At 49.1% G+C, this 24,135-nt stretch overlaps 1 protein-coding gene across 1 annotated transcript in view; it reads left to right on the top strand.

Moving 5' to 3' along the window:
- Positions 1–24,135, top strand: part of LOC120050855 (interleukin-1 receptor accessory protein-like 1) — an 838,450-nt gene that overhangs the window by 58,246 nt on the left and 756,069 nt on the right. The window contains exon 4 of the mRNA XM_038997383.1: positions 19,503–19,577. Coding sequence (XP_038853311.1) covers positions 19,503–19,577 — 75 coding nt within the window. The remainder of the gene's footprint in view (positions 1–19,502; positions 19,578–24,135) is intronic.

The raw sequence follows: 24,135 nt of genomic DNA, 5'->3' as shown, positions 1-24,135 counted from the left end.
GACGGGGGAGGAAGGGAGGTAGGAGCCATGACTATGGTGGGGAGACAGGGGAGGAAGGGAGGTAGGAGCCATGACTATGGTGGGGGGACGGAGGAGGGAGGTATGAGCCATGACTATGGTGGGGAGACGGAGGAGGGAGGTATGAGCCATGACTATGGTGGGGAGACGGGGGAGGAAGGGAGGTAGGAGCCATGACTATGGTGGGGGGACAGGGAGGGAAGGGAGGTAGGAGCCATGACTATGGTGGGGAGACGGAGGAGGGAGGTATGAGCCATGACTATGGTGGGGAGATGGGGGAGGGAGGTATGAGCCATGACTATGGTGGGGAGATGGGGGAGGGCGGTATGAGCCATGACTATGGTGGGGAGACGGAGGAGGGAGGTATGAGCCATGACTATGGTGGGGAGATGGGGGAGGGAGGTATGAGCCATGACTATGGTGGGGAGACAGGGGAGGTAGGGAGGTATGAGCCATGACTATGGTGGGGAGATGGGGGAGGGAGGTATGAGCCATGACTATGGTGGGGAGATGGGGGAGGGAGGTATGAGCCATGACTATGGTGGGGAGACGGAGGAGGGAGGTATGAGCCATGACTATGGTGGGGAGATGGGGGAGGGAGGTATGAGCCATGACTATGGTGGGGAGACAGGGGAGGTAGGGAGGTATGAGCCATGACTATGGTGGGGGGACGGGGGAGGGAGGTATGAGCCATGACTATGGTGGGGAGACGGGGGAGGGAGGTATGAGCCATGACTATGGTGGGGGGACGGAGGAGGAAGGTATGAGCCATGACTATGGTGGGGAGACGGGGGAGGGAGGTATGAGCCATGACTATGGTGGGGGGACGGAGGAGGAAGGTATGAGCCATGACTATGGTGGGGAGACGGAGGAGGGAGGTATGAGCCATGACTATGCTGGGGAGACGGGGGAGGGAGGTATGAGCCATGACTATGGTGGGGAGACGGGGGAGGGAGGTATGAGCCATGACTATGGTGGGGGGACGGAGGAGGGAGGTATAAGCCATGACTATGGTGGGGAGACGGGGGAGGGAGGTATGAGCCATGACTATGGTGGGGAGACGGGGGAGGGAGGTATGAGCCATGACTATGGTGGGGGGACGGAGGAGGGAGGTATGAGCCATGACTATGGTGGGAGACGGGGGAGGGAGGTATGAGCCATGACTATGGTGGGGGGATTGGGGAGGAAGGGAGGTAGGAGCCATGACTATGGTGGGGAGACGGGGGAGGTAGGAGCCATGACTATGGTGGGGGGACAGGGGAGGAAGGAAGGGAGGTAGGAGCCATGACTATGGTGGGGAGACGGGGGAGGAAGGGAGGTAGGTAGGAGCCATGACTATGGTGGGGGGACAGGGGAGGAAGGGAGGTAGGTAGGAGCCATGACTATGAAGGGGAGACGGGGGAGGAAGGGAGGAGCCATGACTATGGTGGGGAGACGGGGGAGGGAGGTAGGAGACATGACTATGGTGGGGGGACAGGGGAGGAAGGGAGGTAGGAGCCATGACTATGGTGGGGGGACAGGGGAGGAAGGGAGGTAGGAGCCATGACTATGGTGGGGGGACAGGGGAGGAAGGGAGGTAGGAGCCATGACTATGGTGGGGGGACAGGGGAGGAAGGGAGGTAGGAGCCATGACTATGGTGGGGGGACAGGGGAGGAAGGGAGTTAGGAGCCATGACTATGGTGGGGGGACAGGGGAGGAAGGGAGGTAGGAGCCATGACTATGGTGGGGGGACAGGGGAGGAAGGGAGGTAGGAGCCATGACTATGGTGGGGGGACAGGGGAGGAAGGGAGTTAGGAGCCATGACTATGGTGGGGGGACAGGGGAGGAAGGGAGGTAGGAGCCATGACTATGGTGGGGGGACAGGGGAGGAAGGGAGTTAGGAGCCATGACTATGGTGGGGGGACAGGGGAGGAAGGGAGTTAGGAGCCATGACTATGGTGGGGGGACAGGGGAGGAAGGGAGGTAGGGAGGTAGGAGCCATGACTATGGTGGGGGGACGGGTGAGGAAGGGAGTTAGGAGCCATGACTATGGTGGGGGGACAGGGGAGGAAGGTAGGAGACATGACTATGGTGGGGGGACAGGGGAGGAAGGGAGTTAGGAGCCATGACTATGGTGGGGGGATTGGGGAGGAAGGGAGATAGGAGCCATGACTATGGTGGGGGGACATGGGAGGAAGGGAGGTAGGAGCCATGACTATGGTGGGGGGATTGGGGAGGAAGGAGGTAGGAGCCATGACTATGGTGGGGGGACAGGGGAGGAAGGGAGTTAGGAGCCATGACTATGGTGGGGGGACAGGGGAGGAAGGGAGTTAGGAGCCATGAATATGGTGAGGGGACAGGGGAGGAAGGGAGGTAGGAGCCATGACTATGGTGGGGGGACAGGGGAGGAAGGGAGGTAGGAGCCATGACTATGGTGGGGGGACAGGGGAGGAAGGGAGGTAGGAGCCATGACTATGGTGGGGGGACAGGGGAGGAAGGAGGTAGGAGCCATGACTATGGTGGGGGGACAGGGGAGGAAGGGAGGTAGGGAGGTAGGAGCCATGACTATGGTGGGGGGATTGGGGAGGAAGGAGGTAGGAGCCATGACTATGGTGGGGGGACAGGGGAGGAAGGGAGTTAGGAGCCATGACTATGGTGGGGGGACAGGGGAGGAAGGGAGGTAGGGAGGTAGGAGCCATGACTATGGTGGGGGGATTGGGGAGGAAGGAGGTAGGAGCCATGACTATGGTGGGGGGACAGGGGAGGAAGGGAGTTAGGAGCCATGACTATGGTGGGGGGACAGGGGAGGAAGGGAGGTAGGAGCCATGACTATGGTGGGGGGACAGGGGAGGAAGGGAGTTAGGAGCCATTACTATGGTGGGGGGACAGGGGAGAAAGGGAGGTAGGAGCCATGACTATGGTGGGGGGATTGGGGAGGAAGGAGGTAGGAGCCATGACTATGGTGGGGGGACAGGGGAGGAAGGGAGTTAGGAGCCATGACTATGGTGGGGGGACAGGGGAGGAAGGGAGGTAGGAGCCATGACTATGGTGAGGGGACAGGGGAGGAAGGGAGGTAGGAGCCATGACTATGGTGAGGGGACAGGGGAGGAAGGTAGGAGACATGACTATGGTGGGGGGACAGGGGAGGAAGGGAGTTAGGAGCCATGACTATGGTGGGGGGATTGGGGAGGAAGGTAGGTAGGAGCCATGACTATGGTGGGGGGACAGGGGAGGAAGGGAGTTAGGAGACATGACTATGGTGGGGGGACAGGGGGAGGAAGGGAGGTAGGAGCCATGACTATGGTGGGGGGACAGGGGGAGGAAGGGAGCTAGGGAGTTAGGAGCCATGACTATGGTGAGGGGACAGGGGAGGAAGGGAGGTAGGAGCCATGACTATGGTGAGGGGACAGGGGAGGAAGGTAGGAGACATGACTATGGTGGGGGGACAGGGGAGGAAGGGAGTTAGGAGCCATGACTATGGTGGGGGGACAGGGGGAGGAAGGGAGGTAGGGAGGTAGGAGCCATGACTATGGTGAGGGGACAGGGGAGGAAGGTAGGAGACATGACTATGGTGGGGGGACAGGGGAGGAAGGGAGTTAGGAGCCATGACTATGGTGGGGGGACAGGGGAGGTAGGGAGGTAGGAGCCATGACTATGGTGGGGGGACAGGGGAGGAAGGGAGGTATGAGCCATGACTATGGTGGGGGGACAGGGGAGGGAGGTAGGAGACATGACTATGGTGGGGGGATTGGGGAGGAAGGGAGGTAGGAGCCATGACTATGGTGGGGGGACAGGGGAGGAAGGGAGGTAGGAGCCATGACTATGGTGGGGGGATTGGGGGAGGAAGGGAGGTAGGGAGGTAGGAGCCATGACTATCATGGGGGGACAGGGGAGGAAGGAGGTAGGAGCCATGACTATGGTGGGGGGACAGGGGAGGAAGGTAGGAGACATGACTATGGTGGGGGGACAGGGGAGGAAGGGAGTTAGGAGCCATGACTATGGTGGGGGGATTGGGGAGGAAGGGAGTTAGGAGCCATGACTATGGTGGGGGGATTGGGGAGGAAGGAGGTAGGAGCCATGACTATGGTGGGGGGACAGGGGAGGAAGGGAGTTAGGAGCCATGACTATGGTGGGGGGACAGGGGAGGAAGGGAGTTAGGAGCCATGACTATGGTGGGGGGACAGGGGAGGAAGGGAGTTAGGAGCCATGACTATGGTGGGGGGACAGGGGAGGAAGGGAGGTAGGGAGGTAGGAGCCATGACTATGGTGGGGGGATTGGGGAGGAAGGAGGTAGGAGCCATGACTATGGTGGGGGGACAGGGGAGGAAGGGAGTTAGGAGCCATGACTATGGTGGGGGGACAGGGGAGGAAGGGAGGTAGGAGCCATGACTATGGTGGGGGGACAGTGGAGGAAGGGAGTTAGGAGCCATTACTATGGTGGGGGGACAGGGGAGGAAGGGAGGTAGGAGCCATGACTATGGTGGGGGGACGGGGGAGGAAGGAGGTAGGAGCCATGACTATGGTGGGGGGACAGGGGAGGAAGGTAGGAGACATGACTATGGTGGGGGGACAGGGGAGGAAGGGAGTTAGGAGCCATGACTATGGTGGGGGGACAGGGGAGGAAGGTAGGAGACATGACTATGGTGGGGGGACAGGGGAGGAAGGGAGTTAGGAGCCATGACTATGGTGGGGGGACAGGGGGAGGAAGGGAGGTAGGGAGGTAGGAGCCATGACTATGGTGGGGGGACAGGGGAGGAAGGGAGGTAGGAGCCATGACTATGGTGGGGGGACAGGGGAGGAAGGTAGGAGACATGACTATGGTGGGGGGACAGGGGAGGAAGGGAGGTATGAGCCATGACTATGGTGGGGGGACAGGGGAGGAAGGGAGGTATGAGCCATGACTATGGTGGGGGGACAGGGGAGGAAGGGAGGTATGAGCCATGACTATGGTGGGGGGACAGGGGAGGAAGGGAGGTATGAGCCATGACTATGGTGGGGGGACAGGGGAAGAAGGGAGGTATGAGCCATGACTATGGTGGGGGGACAGGGGAGGAAGGGAGTTAGGAGCCCTGACTATGGTGGGGGGACAGGGGAGGAAGGGAGGTATGAGCCATGACTATGGTGGGGGGACAGGGGAGGAAGGGAGGTATGAGCCATGACTATGGTGGGGGGACAGGGGAGGAAGGGAGGTATGAGCCATGACTATGGTGGGGGGACAGGGAAGGAAGGGAGGTATGAGCCATGACTATGGTGGGGGGACAGGGGAAGAGGGTAGGAGACATGACTATGGTGGGGGGACAGGGGAGGAAGGGAGGTAGGAGCCATGACTATGGTGGGGGGACAGGGGAGGAAGGGAGGTAGGAGCCATGACTATGGTGGGGAGACAGTGGAGGAAGGGAGGTAGGAGCCATGACTATGTTGAGGGGACAGGGGAGGAAGGGAGGTAGGAGCCATGACTATGGTGGGGGGACGGAGGAGGGAGGTATGAGCCATAACTATGGGGGGGGGACAGGGGAGGAAGGGAGTTAGGAGCCATGACTATGGTGGGGGGACAGGGGAGGAAGGGAGTTAGGAGCCATGACTATGGTGGGGGGACATGGGAGGAAGGGAGTTAGGAGCCATGACTATGGTGGGGGGATTGGGGAGGAAGGAGGTAGGAGCCATGACTATGGTGGGGGGACATGGGAGGAAGGGAGGAGACATGACTATGGTGGGGAGATTGGGGAGGAAGGAGGTAGGAGCCATGACTATGGTGGGGGGACAGGGGAGGAAGGTAGGAGACATGACTATGGTGGGGGGACAGGGGAGGAAGGGAGGTAGGAGCCATGACTATGGTGGAGGGACAGGGGAGGAAGGGAGATAGGAGCCATGACTATGGTGAGGGGACAGGGGAGGAAGGGAGGTAGGAGCCATGACTATGGTGGGGGGATTGGGGAGGAAGGTAGGAGCCATGACTATGGTGGGGGGATGGGGGAGGAAGGTAGGAGACATGACTATGGTGGGGGGGGCAGGGGAGGTAGGATGTGTGTGGTGTGGAGGGGGGGGGGATGGTGTTTTTAGATCATGTTTGTGTCATAGGCAGCTGAGAGTCAGTAATGAGCAGGTGATGATGCAGCCTGAAAGAAAGGTGGCAGAGGAGAGGATCAGACTGGTGTATGTTGTAGATAGACTACAGAGTGATTGGAGAATATGCGTAGCGGAGGCCCATACCTTTCTCCACTGAGAGATGCGTATTATTCCTTTGTCAATAAGAGAATCATTCACTTCCATTTGAAAGACTATTATTTGCTGGTGTAAGGGAGGGCAATTGTACTCTTGAGAGAGCTGGCGTGGGTGCAGACTTTTGTTCCGGTCAAGCAGTACTATACTTGTTCTGAGAGACATACAGTGCCTTCAGAAAGTATTTATACTCCTTGACTTATTCCACATGTTGTGTTACAGCCTGCATTCAAAGGGATTAACAGTATTTTTTCACAGTGGTACAACCTCTTTGGGACATACTATATATACAAAAGTGTGTTGATACCCCTTCAAATTAGTGGATTCAGCTATTTCAGCCACACCATTGCTGACAGGTGTATAACATCGAGCACAGAGCCATGCAATCTCCAAAGACATTCATTGGCAGTAGAATGGCCTTACTGAAGAGCTCAGTGAGCACTCAAGCCTAAGATCACCATGCGCAATGGTGTGGTGTAAAGCACACCGCCATTGATCTCTGGAGCAGTGGAAACGTGTTCTCTGGAGTGATGAATCACGCTTCACCATCTGGCAGTCTGACGGACAAATCTGGGTTTGCTGGATGCCAGGAGAACGCTACCTGCACCAATGCATGGTGCAAACTGTAAAGTTTGGTGGAGGAGGAATAATGATCTGGGGCTGTTTTTCATGGTTCGGCTAGGCCCCTTAGTTCCAATGAAGGGACATCTTAACACTACAGCATACGTGACATTCTAGACGATTCTGTGCTTCCAACTTTGTGGCAACAGTTTGGGGAAGACCATTTCCTGTTTCAGCATGACAAAACCCCCGTGCAAAAAGCGAGGTCCATACAGAAATGGTTTGTCTCACCCAACTACACACAATAACCCATAATGACAAAGTGAAAACATGTTTTTAGAAATGTTAAATGAAAAATGTTAAAAATGTTAAATGAAATGAAAAATTAAATATCACATTTACATAAATGTTGAGTCAATACTTTGCAAAAGCACCTTTGGCGGCGATTCCAGATTTGAGTTGTCTTGGGTATGTCTGTATCAGCTTTGAGTTGTCTTGGGTATGTCTGTATCAGCTTTGAGTTGTCTTGGGTATGTCTGTATCAGCTTTGAGTTGTCTTGGGTATGTCTGTATCAGCATTGAGTTGTCTTGGGTATGTCTGTATCAGCTTTGAGTTGTCTTGGGTATGTCTGGATCAGCTTTAAGTTGTCTTGGGTATGTCTGTATCAGCTTTGAGTTGTCTTGGGTATGTCTGTATCAGCTTTGCACATCTGGATTTGGGGATTTTCTCCCATTCTTCCTTGCAGATTTTATCAAGTCTCTGTTCAGTTAGATGGGGAGCGGCAGTGAACAGCAATCTTCAAGTCTTTCCACAGATTTTCAATGGGATTCAAGTCTGGGCTTTTGCTGGACCACTCAAGGACTCTCACATTCTTGTTCTGAAGCCATTCCAGCATTGCTTTGGCTGTATGCTTGGGCTAATTGTCCATTTGTAACATAAACCTTCACTCCATTCTATGGTCGTTTGCTTTCTGAAGCAGGTTCTCATTAAGGATTTGCCTGTATTTGGCTCCATTCATTGTTCCCTCTATCCTTACCAGTCTCCCAGTTCCTGCTGCTGAAAAGCATCCCCATATCAGGATGCTGCCACCAACATGCTTCAAGGTAGGATGGTGTTAGACAGGTGATGAGCTGTGCCAGGTTTTCTACAGACATAGCGCTTTGCATTCAGGCCGAAGAGTTAATTTTGTCTAATCAGACCACATTTGCCTTATGATCTCAGAGTCTTTCACGTGCATTTTTACAAACTCCAGGCATGCTGTCATGTGCCTTTTTCTCAAGAGTGGCCTCCGTCTGGCCACTGTACCATAATGCCTAGATTGGTGAAGTGCTGTAGAGACTGTTGTCTCTCTGACAGGTTCTCCCATTTCAGCCAAGGAACTCTGTTGTTCTGTCAGAGTGATCATTGGGTTCTTGCTTACCTCACTGACCAAGGTCCTTCTTGCCCGGTTGCTCAGTTTGGTCTGGCTAGTTCCATATGTTTTCAATTTCCCAATGATGGAGACCACTGTACTCTTTCAACACTCTAGAAATGGTTTTATACCCTTCCCCAGATATATGCCTCATCACAATTATATCTCTGAGATCTAGGGACAGTTCCTTGGACTTCATCAAATCAAATCAAATTGTATTGGTCACATACACATGGTTAGCAGATGTTAATGCGAGTGTAGTGAAATGCTTGTGCTCCTAGTTCTGACAATGCAGTAATATCTAACAAGTAGTCTGACAAGTTCACAACGACTACCTTATACACACAATGTAAGGGGATGGAATAAGAATATGTACATATAAATATATGGATGCGTGATGGCCGTGCGGCATAGGCAAGATGCAATAGATGGTATAAAATACATTATATACATATGAGATTAGTAATGTAGGATATGTAAACATTATTAAAGTGGGATTATTTAAAGTGACTAGTGATACCATTATTAAATCCATGTATTAAAGTGGCCAGTGATTTGAGTCTGTATGTTGGCAGCATCCTCTCTATGTTAGTGATGGCTGTTTAACAGTCTGATGGCCTTGAGATAGAAACTGTTTTTCAGTGTCTTGGTCCCAGCTTTGATGTACCTGTACTGACCTCGCCTTCTGGATGATAGCGGGGTAAACAGGCAGTGGCTCGGGTGGTTGTTGTCCTTGATGATCTTTTTGGCCTTCCTGTGATATCGGGTGCTGTAGGTGTCCTGGAGGGCAAGTAGTTTGCCCCAGGTGATGCGTTGTGCAGACCGCACTACCCTCTGGAGAGCCTTGCGGTTGAGGGCGGTGCAGTTGCCGTACCAGGCGGTGATACAGCCCGACAAGAAGGTCTCGATTGTGCATCTGTAAAAGTTTGTGAGGGTTTTAGGTGACAAGCCGAATTTCTTCAGCCTCCTGAGGTTGAAGAGGCGCTGTTGCGCCTTTTTCACCATGCTGGGTGGACCATTTCAGTTTGTCTGTGATGTGTACGCCGAGGAACATAAAACTTTCCACCTTCTCCACTACTGTCCCGTCGATGTGGATAGCGGGGTACTCCCTTGTTTTGTTGACATTGAGTGAGAGGTTATTTTCCTGACACACCACACCTCACCTCCTCCCTGTCGGCTGTCTCGTCGTTGTTGGTGATCAAGCCTACCACTGAAGTGTCGTCTGGAAACTTGATGATTGAGTTGGAGGCGTGCATGGCCACGCAGTCATGGTTGAACAGGGAGTATAGGAGAGGGCTGAGAACGCACCCTTGTGGGGCCCCAGTGTTGAGGATCACCGGGCCTTCACCACTTGGGGGCGGCCCATCAGAAAGCCCAGGACCCAGTTGCACAGGGCGGGGTCGAGATCCAGGGTCTCAAGCTTAATGATGAGTTTAGAGGGTACTATAGTGTTGAATGCTGAGCTGTAGTCAATGAACAGCATTCTTACATAGGTATTCCTCTTGTCCAGATGGGATAGGGCAGTGTGATGGCGATTGCATCGTCTGTGGACCTATTGGGACGGTAGGCAAATTGGAGTGGGTCTAGGGTATCAGGTAGGGTGGAGGTGATATGATCCTTGACTCGTCTCTCAAAGCACTTCATGATGACAGAAGTGAGTGCTAGAGGGCGATAGTAATTTAGTTCAGTTACCTTGCTTTCTTGGGAACAGGAACAATGGTGGCCATCTTGCGGCATGTGGGGATAGCAGACTGGGAAAGTTTCTGCTCTGGTATAGTTTCTGCTCTGACTGTCAACTGTGGGACCGTATTTAATCATGTCCAAACAATTGAATTGGCCACAGGTGGACTCCACTCAAGTTGTACTGACATCTCAAGGATGATCAAAGGGAATTGGATTCACCTGAGCTCAATTTGGAGTGTCAAAGGGGTGTGAATACTTACGTAAATTACATATTTCTGTATTTCATTTTCAATAAATTTGCAAACATTTAAAAAAAGATGTTTGCAGTTTGTCATGATGGGGTATTGTGTGTAGATAGGTGAGATGTTGATTTATTTAATCCATTTTGAATGCAGGCTTTAACACAACAAAATGTGGAATAAGTCAAGGGGTATGAATACTTTCTGAAGGCACTCTAGGTATTGCACAATGTGCCCTTTTAAACAATGTGTGAGATTTAACGTGGTTCCATTTCAGGGACCTTAGAGAAAACTTGGAGGATTATTGAAGGTAATTACATGGACATGTTTTGCTTCCCCAGTACCTCTCAGGGTATTGAAGCTACTACCCAAATCCCTGTAATTCTGACGTCAAATAGGCCTTTTACGTCAGTATTGGTTCAGTATCCGTGCCCCTAGTAACCATACCGCTGGTACAACCTCTCTGGGACATGTATCTCATGAGGCTCCTTATAAGGAATGTGTTGTTCATTGTCTGAACTGAAGCAACATCAGTTAAATAGTGCAAATATATATGTTGGGCTCTTTAAAATATATTTTTAAAATATTTTATCACTTGGTGTTGCTGCTCTTATTGCATGTATTGGTAACACTTCCTATGAATTACCTCATCATATTTATTTTTATTTTTTTATTTAACCTTTATTTAACTAGGCATGTCAGTTAAGAGCAAATTCTTATTTACAATGACGGCCTACCAAAATGCAAAAGGCCTCCAGCGGAGACAGGGGCTGGGATTAAAAATAAAATAAAATAAAAATATAGGACTAAACACACATCACGACAAGAGAGACCTAAGACAACAACACAGCATAGCAGCAACACATGACAACACAGCATAGCAGCAACACATGACAACACAGCATAGCAGCAACACATGACAACACAGCATAGTAGCAACACAACATGACAACAACATTATAGCAACACAACATGGCAGCAGCACAACATGGTAGCAGCACAAAACATGGTACAAACATTATTGGGCGCAGACAACAGCACAAAGGGCAAGAAGGTAGAAACAACAATGCATCACGCAAAGCAGCCACAACTGTCAGTAAGAGTGTCCATGATTGAGTCTAAGGCATTAAAAACATTAAAACGTGTCGTCATGCACAACTTATGTTCTTATAAGTGGTCATTAACATCTACAACTACATTCACTTCCTGTTTTTACCACTATCCTCTCAGATCAACATAGAGTGTTGTATCAGGCTGACTCATACCTTAGTGCCTGGAAGAAGCAAGACTCTCAAAACAAAGAGTCTCATTAAAAGGAGATTACATTAAGAGGTATTGCTCATTAGCACTTCCAGGCAGTCTGCTACAGTCCCTGTCCTACCAGTGTGGATGAAAGGCACACAGCTTAGAGTCTCAAATCAAAATGCAATCTGCTGTGATGTGCTCTGAGCGCTGTCTTTTTGAAGTTGTTGCACATTGTCCGGTCAATAGATGACCAGAGACCACTTACGCTGTTGAAGGCTTTGAAGAGCTTCTGTTTGGTCAAAGTCACAAGCCAGGCCACCTGATGTCTCCTCTAAACATCACCATGAGAATGGGAAAATCTGAATTGCATACTCCTCGCCTCCTCTCTGCTCTCTCCTTGCCTTTTTCTCAAAACCCATTGGAGGAGAAGTTCAGAGGAGAGGGACCTCTGGCTTTCCCATCCAATGGGTTTTGAGGTGAGGAGAGAGGACGTGAGGAGTATGCAATTGAGATTCTCCCTGTGTCTGTCTGTCACCCACTACCCAAGCAGCTTTTAATCAAGTGAAAGCATTTGATATTTTCACATTTTAATCCCATTAATGGATGAGACCTGGAATACTACAGATTAATGTAATTGTAACCCATTCATGTTCATGAAAATGTAAAAATATCTATGTTAAAACTAACAAAAGATACTCCTGCTTTTTCCTACATCCTCTTTGTTCCAGAAGTTTGTCTACAACCACATACCCTTTGCAAATTCTCACCAAAACCTGAGGGATCCAATTATATCCCAGCAAAGGAGATGCTGTGCTGTTCGCTTCTGTTCTGTTCAACTAGCGTTTTCACACCTAACCGGAGCAAGAAGGAGTGATTTCACCATGAGTCTTGTTTTAAAGTGTGCTTCTCTTAGAGGGATCAGTGCCACTCTTGTGTTGGGTCCTCTGATGTACGGCCGCCTTTGGGAGAGCAATTCCCCTCCAGCTCAATCCTGACATTTGTTAAAGGATACCCCCCAGAGAGCCTGGCTTCCACCCTGCTAATGATTAGTGTTCTGCTGCTACTGGCTGCACAATGTAGGGCTGTAACTGATGGCAACCTCCAAAAGGGGGAGTGGAGGGATACTTCACACTAATGGCCCCAAATAGACAGAATTAATGGAAAAGGTTGAAGTAGGAAGAAGGAAAAGGGTTTTAAGAATACATTGCAATCCGCCCACCCCCTCACCATTACCACCAGCCATTATTGGAAGCGCGGGGCAGGCACCACTTTACATTCAGCGACGCTAGAAGCTATCTATTCATTTGTTAGGCAGGACTGGTACAGTGTGACTACAATGTAACATTGTTCCTTAGTTCTGTAACAGTTACGGTCTAGTATATTTATATAACTAGCATGTTGGAAAGAGAGAAGAGAGAGAGAGAGAGAGAGAGAGAGAGAGAGAGAGAGAGAGAGAGAGAGAGAGAGAGAGAGAGAGAGAGAGAGAGAGAGAGAGAGAGAGAGAGAGAGAGAGAGAGAGAGAGAGAGAGAGAGAGAGAGAGAGAGAGAGAGAGAGAGAGAGAGAGAGAGAGAGAGAGAGAGAGAGAGAGAGAGAGAGAGAGATAATTACTTGACACATTGAAAATAATTAACAAAAAAACAGAGCAAACTAGAATGCTATTTGGCCATAAACAGAGTAAGGAAAGCTTTGACTATGTACAGACTCAGTGAGCATAGCCTTGCCATTGAGAAAGGCTGCAGTAGGCAGACCTGGCTCTCAAGAGAAGACAGGCAACAGTATGTGCGCACTGCCCACAAAATGAGGTGGAAACTGAGCTGCACTTCCTAACCTCATGCCAAATATATGACCATATTAGAGACAGATATTTCCCTCAGATTACACAGACCCACAAAGAATTTGAAAACAATTCCAATTTTGATACTCTCCCATATCTATTGGGTGAAATACCACAGTGTGCAATCACAGCAGCAAGATTTGTGACCTGTTGCCACAAGAAAAGGGCAACCAGTGAAGAACAAACAAACACCATTGTAAATACAACCTATGTTTATTTATTTTCCCTTTTTTTACTTTAACTATTTGCACATCATTACAACACTGTATATAGACATAATATGACATGTGAAATGTCAAATTCAATGTAAACATGTTTCCCATGCCAATATAGCCCCTTGAGAGAGAGAGCGAGAGAGAGCGAGAGTGAGAGCGAGAGAGAGAGAGAGGGACAGAGAACATATATTATTGCAGAGAAATGTAATATTTGTATTGAGCATAAAACTGAAACAGTACAGATTACGGTATATATACTGAATATTCTATATTTATATATTATCTATGGACTAAGACAATTTTCCTCTACAGATAGCTCTTGGAATTAAAGGTTAACACTTTTCTACAACCAAGAGAATGAATTATGTGGAGTTTCTGCTTGTATCTGAACCAAAACAGTATGCTTTGACAGTTTAACTTAGTGATCAGGCAGATCATGGAGATGGCGCCGATAGAGATGGCAGCTTCGCTTCAAGTCCTTAGGAAACTGTGCAGTATTTTTTTTTTTTATGTAATATTTCTTACATTGTTAGCCCAGAAAACCTTAAGTGTTATTACATACAGCCGGGAATAAGTATTGGATATAAGAGAGACGTCAACTTACCAGCACAACCGGCACTATGACCAGGAATACGACTTTCCCAAGCGGATCCTTTGTCTGCACCTCCCAGGGCATTTGAACTGATTCCAGAGGCCGACCCAAAACAATGCCGTCGGAGGAGAGGGTGCCGGAGCGGTCTTCTAGTGAGGCTTTGGATGCATGCACACCAACTACCGCTTCTGAGTATATGACTTGCTAATGTCCAGTCCCTAGTTAACAAAGTCAACAAAATTAGGGCAAGAGTTGCTTTCCAAAGAGATATCCGGGATTGTAACATACTCTGTTTCACAGAGACATGGCTAGCTGGGGACATGCTGTCGGAGTAAGTACAGCCAACGGGATTTTCAGTGCATCGCGCCAACAGGAACAAACATCTCTCTGGTAAGAACAAGGGTGTGGGTGTATGTTTCATGATTAACGACTCATGGTGTAATTGTAACAACATACAAGAACTCAAGTCCTTTTGTTCACCTGAATTCCTCACAATCAAATGCCGACCGTATTATCTCCCAAGAGAACTCTCCTCGGTTATCGTCACAGCCGTCTACATCCCCCCGCAAGCGGATACCAAGACAGCCATCAAGGAACTTCACTGGACTTTATGCAAACTGGAAACCATATATCCTGATGGGCATTTATTGTAGCTGTGGATTTTAACAAAGCTAATCTGAGAACAAGGCTACCTAAATTCTAGCAGCATATCGATTGCATTACACGAGCGAGTAACACACTCGACCACTGCTACTCTATCATCCATGATGCATACAAGGCCCTCCCCTCCCTCCTTTTGGCAAATCTGACCACGACTCCATCTTCTTGCTCCCCTCCTATAGGCAGAAACTAAAACAGGAAGTGGCCGTGCTTAGGTCTATCCAACACTGGTCTGACCAATCGGATTCCACACTTCAAGATTGCTTCGATCACGTGGACTGGTATATTTTATATATTTTATAAGGAAGTGTATAGGAGATGTTGTACCCACTCTGACTATTAAAACCTTCCCTAACCAGAAACCGTGGATTGATGGCAGCATTCGCGCAAAACTGAAAGCACGTACCACCGCATTTAATCATGGCAAGGCAACTGGAAACATGGCTGAAAACAAACATTGTAGTTATTCCCTCTGTAAGGCAATCAAACAAACAAGTGTCAGTATTGAGACAAAGTGGAGTCGCAATTCAACGGCTCAGACAGGAGAAGTATGTGGCAGGATCTACAGACAATCATAGATTACAAAAGGAAAACCAGCCCTGTTGCAGACATCGACGTCTTATTCCCAGACAAATTAAACATCTTCTTTGCGCACTTTGAGGACAATACAGTGCCACCGACACGGCCCGCTACCAAAGACTGTGGGCTCTCCTTTTCTGTGGCCGACGTGAGTAAAGCATTTAAATGTGTTAACCCTCGCAAGGCTGCCGGCCCAGACGGCATCCCTAGCCGTGTCCTCAAAGCATGCGCAGACCAACTGGCTGGTGTGTTTACGGACATATTCAATCAATCCCAGTCTGCTGTCCCCACATGCTTCACGATGGTCACCATTGTTCCTGTTCCCAAAAAAGGTAACTGAACTAAATTACTATCGCCCTGTAGCACTCACTTCTGTCATCATGAAGTGCTTTGAGAGACTAGTCAAGGATCATATCACCTCCACCCTACTAGTCACCCTAGACCCACTCCAATTTGCTTACCGCCCCAATAGGTGCACAGACTATGCAATCGCCATTACACTGCACACTGAATACCTATGTAAGAATGCTGTTCATTGCCTACAGCTCAGCATTCAATACCATAGTACCCTCCAAACTCATCATTAAGCTTGAGACCCTGGGTCTCGACCCCGCCCTGTGCAACTGCGTACTGGACTTCCTGACGGGCCGCCCCCAGGGGGTGAATGTAGGAAACAACATCTCCACTCCGCTGATCCTCAACACTGGGGCCCCACAAGGGTGAGTTCTCAGCCCTCTCCTGTACTCCCTGTTCACCCATGACTGCATAGCCATGCACGCCTCCAACTCAATCATCAAGTTTGCTGACGACACTACAGTGATAGGCTTGATCACCAACAACGACGAGACAGCCTACAGGGAGGAGGTGAGAAACAGGGAAGGGTAGTCAGGTAGCTCTAGAACCCTACAGAGACAGGGAAGGGTAGTCAGGTAGCTCCAGAACCCTACAGAGACAGGGATTGAGAGGCAGCTCCAGAATCCTATGGAGATAGGGAAGGTTGTGTAGGTAGGTGGCTCCATCCAGGTCCAGCTACATCTCTAGCCAGTCCCTGAGGAGAACCTACAATACAGTACCTACTCTGTGTGTGTGTGCATCTGTGTCTGTGAATGTCTGTAGTCATCTCAAAGAAGAAATTACAATCAGGTAAATCCATAACTGGTTACATCAATGGTAATGTGTGATATGAATTTTCTGTTTGAATCTCACCAAGCAATCCATTATTAATATTCTGCCTCGCAGTCAATACCAATCGATTTAGGAAACTCTGAATATATATTGTGTTTGGCCTATCATTGGTCAATGTTGAGTCCACTGTGGTATTACTATGAGTTCTCATCAAAGCAAAGTAATGCTCAGTTTCTCTCTTTCGGTTATCAAAACTATGGTCACCCTCCTGCCAAAACACCGTCCACAGACTTTTTGTACCCTGTTCATACCTGCCTGTTCATGCCTGCCTGTTCATGCCTGCCTGTTCATACCTGCCTGTTCATGCCTGCCTGTTCATACCTGCCTGTTCATGCCTGCCTGTTCATACCTGCCTGTTCATACCTGCCTGTTCATGCCTGCCTCATGTTGGACTTTTTCGGGAACGACTGTGTTTTCTTTTTCATGTCGTGATTAAACAAAATTTTCTATGCATATTTCATAAAGAAGAAGGTAATTAACATAATGAGATTTTCCATGAGCGGAGCTCTGCTCGTGCGCCCGCCAGGGAAACATTTCGTGGATCGAGGCTGTAGTTTGAGTTCGTAACTAACGAGTTTTGGTGTCACGATTTGGTCTCGGCCCTCTCTCTCTCTGCGAATGGGGACGGTGTCGTGGTTTGGCTCATTAGTCATGAATTGAGACGGCACCACATTATCACTGCGTGATGGAGAGTCATTTCACACAGTCACCAGAGAATAGACTTTAATGTGTCAAATGAGAACCATTGACTCCCAAATGTCATCCATTTTGCTCCAAATATGTTATTTTTCACGAAAACTGTATAACGTACATCAATTACCTTTTTCAGTCCTGCTTTTGGCTCACCAAGATGCAGTTACAAAGCGGTATAGACCATGCCAAATTGTTGCAACACTGGATAGAAAGACACAGGTATCCCCCCAAAAAGATTTAGTGAAGGCTGTTTGTACCTGATGATAAATGAACACATTCAACTGCTGTTCTTTAATGAGCAAGCGGACTAGACTGGCAACACATACAGGACACACCACACAGTGTACCTCCACCTCTGACTACTACCTACTCTACAGCTGCCGTGTTGTTTTGTGCCAGAATTCATGCCCCAATAAGAGTTTCTCCCTGACCGTTTTCAGACTGAGTGTTCATACTCTTACTACTCTTTCAAAAAGTATCTTAGATATGAGGACTTTCCTATGCCACTTTGAAGAGGGTGCCCAATTAAGCACTAATGATCATGGGATGGCCCTAAGTGCAGATCTTTTGTTACTTCTCGCTAGGCCTAATTGGGGCTGGTGTATTCCAATGGGGGTCGAAACAGACAGGAAACCAGTATCTTCAACATGGGGGATAATCTGTGACCTCTCATAGCTACAATTTATCATCGCTGCAGTATCAAACAAGTGTTCATTAATTATGCATATCTACAGTAGAACATGGGGGGGAGAAGAGATAATTGCTGATCAGAAGAAGATTTTACTTGTCTCATAGGAAATATGTTACATAAGAAACCTTCCATTAATGATCAGTTTGAATTCAGGTCTAAGGGAAGACCCAACCAGTTTTGTCATTGTACTAGATTGCTTTTGTCCCTTCTTATAACTGTTATATGCACCGTGCATGTGTTCATGTGCTGTTTAATGTACAGCTGACCTCTTTATCTGATGCCTTCGCTGCAGAAGACCTTGACCTTGACATTGTGAATAAGGAGCATGATTAGTCATTACTTTTGGTAAATATTACATGTGAAGCTATAGAAGCAGATAAAAAGCCGAACACTCTATTGGACAGAGAACATTAGTTGACAAGAAGGATAACAAGAACAGCTCTTAATTTGACCAACAGCAGGAAGATAATCCTGCAGCAACAGGAAATGTGAATTATTGTGTGGATTATAATTAATGGATATTTTTGTAGGGGGTGATACATTTTTAGTTAGGGCAAATCAAGTCTGACACAAGTGGAAATTGCAAACTTTAGAAGCCTTTTTAAACCTTGACTACACTACAAGTTTTCATTTCCTGCTGTGATCAAATTAAGATTCAACATCTGAATAAGAGTATGAAGTATCTAAAGCACTTCCTGGGTTCCTACCTCCTCTTTTGTAAAGCCTATTTATGTTGCCAATGCATCTTACGGTATACAGTGCCACCACCACCACCAGTTATTTGCCTCTGAGTTAAAGGCTTTGAACAACAATGACAGATACATACAAATACAGATTTCAGTGATGCCATATGTTGTACCCAAGAGTATGTTTCATTGCAGCGCGGATACATTGTTTTAAGTTTATGGTAAATAGGCTAGCACTTCACAGAATATGGATATTAGATGTATTCTCTTGGTGTAGTCTGAGAATAAACTAAGACTAAACCGAACGTAGCCACTTTAAATGCATCCGGAGCGTATATGCAAGTTGGAAACCGGGCGGCTGAAAAACGAGCGTCCTGTCAGCTTGGTACGATTAAGCTCATCATGACAGGATAGCACTTCCAGTCACACACTACATATTTCCCCTTGTCCTCCCTCTGTTGCTGGCTTGATCCATCTAACTCAACATCGAGGTTGAAGGAAATTCACCAATGGATTATTTATAGGTATTTTGTTCTGCTGTGACGAGTCGTCGGATTAATCTGACATATGAATCTGACATATGTAAATAGCTGCTAAGATATCCGTGAACGGTACTGAAGACCTTCCCTACATAACAGGGAATAAACCGGGGTTTGGGGTAAATACCCATCCAACCTGAATCCGTGTTCACACTGTAGCACAGCCAGTCTAGTCACTGACGTGCTTGGTCCACAAGGTACTGAAGCCGTTATCTGGGATTAAAAACGGTTGCCAGGGTAAAGTTTTGAAGTAGACTGATGTTGGAGGCTTTTGGAGAAGGGGATATCCTTCAACAGTTTCCCTCTGTCTACTGCTTCTACTTCCATACTGTGTCTGCACTGTATTCTCATCTCACTCTTCAACGCTGTGCTCGGGTTTATGAAGACATTTTGATAAGTATATGGCTCAATGGACAAATGTCAGAAGTGTGGAAATGAATTGTAATGTGTGTTTTCTTTTTATCTTCCAGCCCCTCTGACAGACAAGCCTCCAAAGATCCTGTTCCCTTCAGAAAGCAAACTCAGCATCCTGGAGCTGCAGACAGGTAAGACACCAACGGGTTTATGTTCCCAGACAAGCACTGTCTCTGTGTGCTACTTTAACCAAAGATATGGCCACTATTAGTACCACAGTACTGTTTAACTTAGTAGATCATTTTACAAGGGGATATTTGCATTGATTCAAGATGGGAAGGCTTTACACTCAGTTTAGCCTGCTGTGAATAGAAAACCATCCAGTGTGGTTGTTACTGAGATTACTAGGACAACTTACACTGAGTGTACATAAACTGCTCTTTCCATGACACAGACTGGCCAGGTGAATCCAGATGAAAGCTATGATCCCTTATTGATGTCACCTGTTAAATCCACTTCAATCAGTGTAGATGAAGCGGAGGAGACCGGTTAAAGAAGGATTTTTTTGCTTTGAGACAATTGAGACATGGATTGTGTATGTGTGCCATTCAGAAGGTGAATGGGCAAGACAAAAGATTTAAGTGCCTTTGAACGGGGTTTGGTAGTAGGTGCCAGGCGCACCGGTTTGAGTGTGTCAGTTTCATGTGTGTATCAAGAATGGTCCAGCACCTAAAGGACATCCAGACAACTTGACACAACTGTGGGAAGTATTGGAGTCGTGTTGTATTCGGTGCCTGTGACTAATAAACTTTGATTTGATTTGAGTCAACATGGGCCACTCAGTATAGTCCACTCAGTATATATCACACTACTTGATATGAAAGATAAAATTGCCAGCCATGCTTTATTTGGAAGGCAAAATCAACTTGGACACAGGGAGAACTTGAGAGCCCTGCAGCGATCCGACATGTTTAATTCTGTATGTTCTCTGAATGGCGAAAAGCATCTGATCTGGTTTACCTCAACATACAACATGGACGCTGTCTGTGTTTGATCACCTGGATAATATGGGGAATGAACCTTTCTGTCATTTAAGATGGGTTGATGTTAGTATTCCTGCTGATGATTGGCCTGGATCGCTACTGGAGTGACTGAGCATGAATGATGCTCTTTAGTGTGCCTAACCAGCCGCTCATCACAGGGATACATGGGATACTTCCTGCCACGCTGTGATTGGCCCAGAGCACAAACAGCTGCGGAGGGAGAGAAAATGGGTCATGATGGAGGTTTCCCTCTGATGTAAATGTGTCACGGTGATGAACACAGGAGGCGGAGGTACAACGTGGCAATCAGGAAAAGAGGTGCGAGTCATTATGTGGTTTAAAAGGATGCCAGATAAAAGCTGGGCTGGGTTTATCAGATAAAATGTTTGTGGATGGAGGGTGATTCTACGCAGTCCATTCACTGACAGTGCTAAGGCCAGAAGCTTATAGGCTATACTGAGCAACAAAGGCAGCAGTCAAATCACAGATTTAATTTTTTTACTTCCCTGAAGGTTTCTGCATTTTCTGACTGAGAAAATTCACTGTTGATCTCCTCTGTATCCAAACATGTTTCAATATGGAAGAGATCAGGTTTTGAACTACAGTGTAACTGGATTGGTGGGGGTCCTGTGTTTTAATGCTCACCCGTGCTTTGATATGGTTTCCCAGTCACATATTCATAATATATGTGGGGGAGCCTGTTTGAAGTTCCAGCTATACAAAATCCTGTCACTTACTCTCATCGTCACAGTAACATGTTCATGTCACCACCTCAGACAGGGTAGTAAGTAAGGGGGTAGAAAGTGGAGAGAAGGGTTGGAGAGGGAAGGAGAGGGGGTGGAGAGGGGAGTGAGGGGGTGGAGAGGGGAGAGAGGGGGTGGAGAGGAGAGAGAGGGGAGAGAGGGGGTGGAGAGGTGAGAGAGGGGGTAGAAAGTGGAGAGGGGTTGGAGAAGGGAGAAAGGGAGTCAGGGGGTGGAGAGGGGAGGGTGGGAGAGGGGGTGGAGAGGGTGGAGAGGGGAGGGTGGGAGAGAGGGGTGGAGAGAGGAGAGAGGGGAGTGAGAGGGGAGAGAGGGTGTAGAGGGGAGGGGTGGAGAGGGGAGAGAGGTGTTTGAGAGGGGGTAGATAGGGGCTAGAGTGGGGAGAGAGGATGGAGAGGGGAGAGAGGGGGTGGACGGGGAGTGAGGGGGTGGAGAGGGGAGGGTGGGAGTGGGGGTGGAGAGGGTGTAGAGGGGAGAGGTGGGAGTGGGGGTGGAGAGGGGAGAGAGAGAATGGAGAGGGGAGAAAGAGGGGGTGGAGAGGGCAGAGAGGAGAGAGAGAGGGGATGGATAGGGGTGGAGAGGGGAGAGAGAGAAGAGAGATGGGAATGTTTAATATTCATTCCCGCATAAAATATAGAAACATAAATGGCTACAGTTGACAGTTAATTAGGCGAGCACGAGAAAAGGAGGAAGAGAAGAGAGGAGGAGGGAGGGAGAAAGGGAAGAATAGAGAGAGGAGGAGTGAGGGAGAGAGCAGGAGTGAAGGAGGGAAGGAAGGATGATGAGAGATGGAGGAAACGAGAGGAGAGTAATGGGGGGGACAGGAAAAATGACAGAAGAGACAGCAGGGAGGAAGGGAGAGGAGAGATGGAGAAAGAGGAGAAGGAATGGAGGAGGACAGGAGATGAAAAGAGAGGGAGCCGTAAACTGCAGGCCCAAATTAATCAACACCTATTTTTTCTTTTACCATTTCACAATCGATTCCCTAATAGTTATTTAATTAAAACGTGTTGTATAAATGCTTGCTGTGGCCCTGGGTGGGCAGCATTACTGTGTCTCCTCAAGGCCCGCCCAGCAGAACAAATCAGATACATCATTGTGTCGGTGAGTCTGTTACACCATTAGATGCATTATGTTCACAGTGTTGCATTGTGGGACTGTATCCTCCTTGTTAACGCACTCTAGGTGTGTTCTCATGAGAGATTAGTCAGCAGAGGAAATGGTGAACCTGTATTGACCTTTGGCAGCCTAAAGAAGTGATGACATGTTTGCCTGCTAATGTAAATAACATCCCACCCTTTCTAAAAGTAGACCAAACAAAAAGTAATGTGTTTCACCGCGGTCCTGATCCAGTGTCTGTATTTTCCCAGGGATGGATGTTTCATGATGCTTTTATCATAATGCTCTTAGTATAGTCAGTGAGTACAAGAATGTACAGTACCTTCTATCCAATGAGAATAGTGGTGACTCAGAGACCCCATTTAGGAGCACCCTCCCTCCCACTCCCCCACCCCTTCATAAAGAGGAGCACCCTCCCACTCCCCCAACCTACCCCTTCATAAAGAGGAGCACCCTCCCACTCCCCCACCCCTTCATAAAGAGGAGCACCGTCCCACTCCCCCACCCCTTCATAAAGAGGAGCACCCTCCCACTCCCCCAACCTACCCCTTCATAAAGAGGAGCACCCTCCCCCTCCCCCACCCCTTCATGAAGAGGAGCACCCTCCCACTCCCCCACCCCTTCATAAAGAGGAGCACCCTCCCACTCCCCCACCCCTTCATGAAGAGGAGCACCCTCACACTCCCCCACCCCCACCCCTTCATAAAGAGAAGCACCCTCCCCCACCCCCACCCCTTCATAAAGAGGCGCACCCTCCCACTCCCCCACCCCTTCATGAAGAGGAGCACACTCCCCCACCCCCACCCCTTCATAAAGAGGAGCATCCTCCCCCAACCCTTCATGAAGAGGAGCATCCTCCCCCAACCCTTCATAAAGAGGAGCATCCTCCCCCACCCCTTCATAAAGAGGAGCATCCTCCCACTCCCCCAACCCTTCATAAAGAGGGGCATCCTCCCCCACCCCTTCATGAAGAGGAGCATCCTCCCACTCCCCCACCCCTTCATAAAGAGGAGCACCCTCACACTCCCCCAACCCTTCATAAAGAGGAGCATCCTCCCCCAACCCTTCATAAAGAGGAGCACCCTCCCACTCCCCCACCCCACCCCTTCATAAAGAGGACCACCCTCCCACTTCCCCACCCCCCCTTCATAAAGAGGAGCCTCCCCCCCCCCCCCCTCATAAAGAGGAGCATCCTCCCCCAACCCTTCATGAAGAGGAGCACCCTCCCCCAACCCTTCATAAAGAGGAGCATCCTCCCCCAACCCTTCATAGAGAGGAGCATCCTCCCCCAACCCTTCATAAAGAGGAGCATCCTCCCCCAACCCTTCATAAAGAGGAGCATCCTCCCCCAACCCTTCATAAAGAGGAGCACCCTCCCCCACCCCTTCATAAAGAGGAGCATCCTCCCCCAACCCTTCATAAAGAGGAGCATCCTCCCACTCCCCCAACCCTTCATAAAGAGGAGCATCCTCCCCCAACCCTTCATAAAGAGGAGCATCCTCCCCCAACCCTTCATGAAGAGGAGCACCCTCCCCCAACCCTTCATAAAGAGGAGCATCCTCCCCCAACCCTTCATAAAGAGGCGCATCCTCCCCCAACTCTTCATGAAGAGGAGCACCCTCCCCCAACCCTTCATGAAGAGGAGCACCCTCCCACTTCCCCACCACCCCTTCATAAAGAGGAGCACCCTCCCCCAACCCTTCATGAAGAGGAGCACCCTCCCACTTCCCCACCACCCCTTCATAAAGAGGAGCACCCTCCCCCAACCCTTCATAAAGAGGAGCACCCTCCCCCAACCCTTCATAAAGAGGAGCATCCTCCCCCAACCC

Source organism: Salvelinus namaycush, chromosome 7 (genome assembly GCF_016432855.1).
Source record: "Salvelinus namaycush isolate Seneca chromosome 7, SaNama_1.0, whole genome shotgun sequence".
NCBI classification, from domain to species: domain Eukaryota; kingdom Metazoa; phylum Chordata; class Actinopteri; order Salmoniformes; family Salmonidae; genus Salvelinus; species Salvelinus namaycush.
The sequence above is the reverse complement of the archived record's forward strand: the minus strand, read 5'-3'. Positions and strand labels throughout refer to the sequence as shown.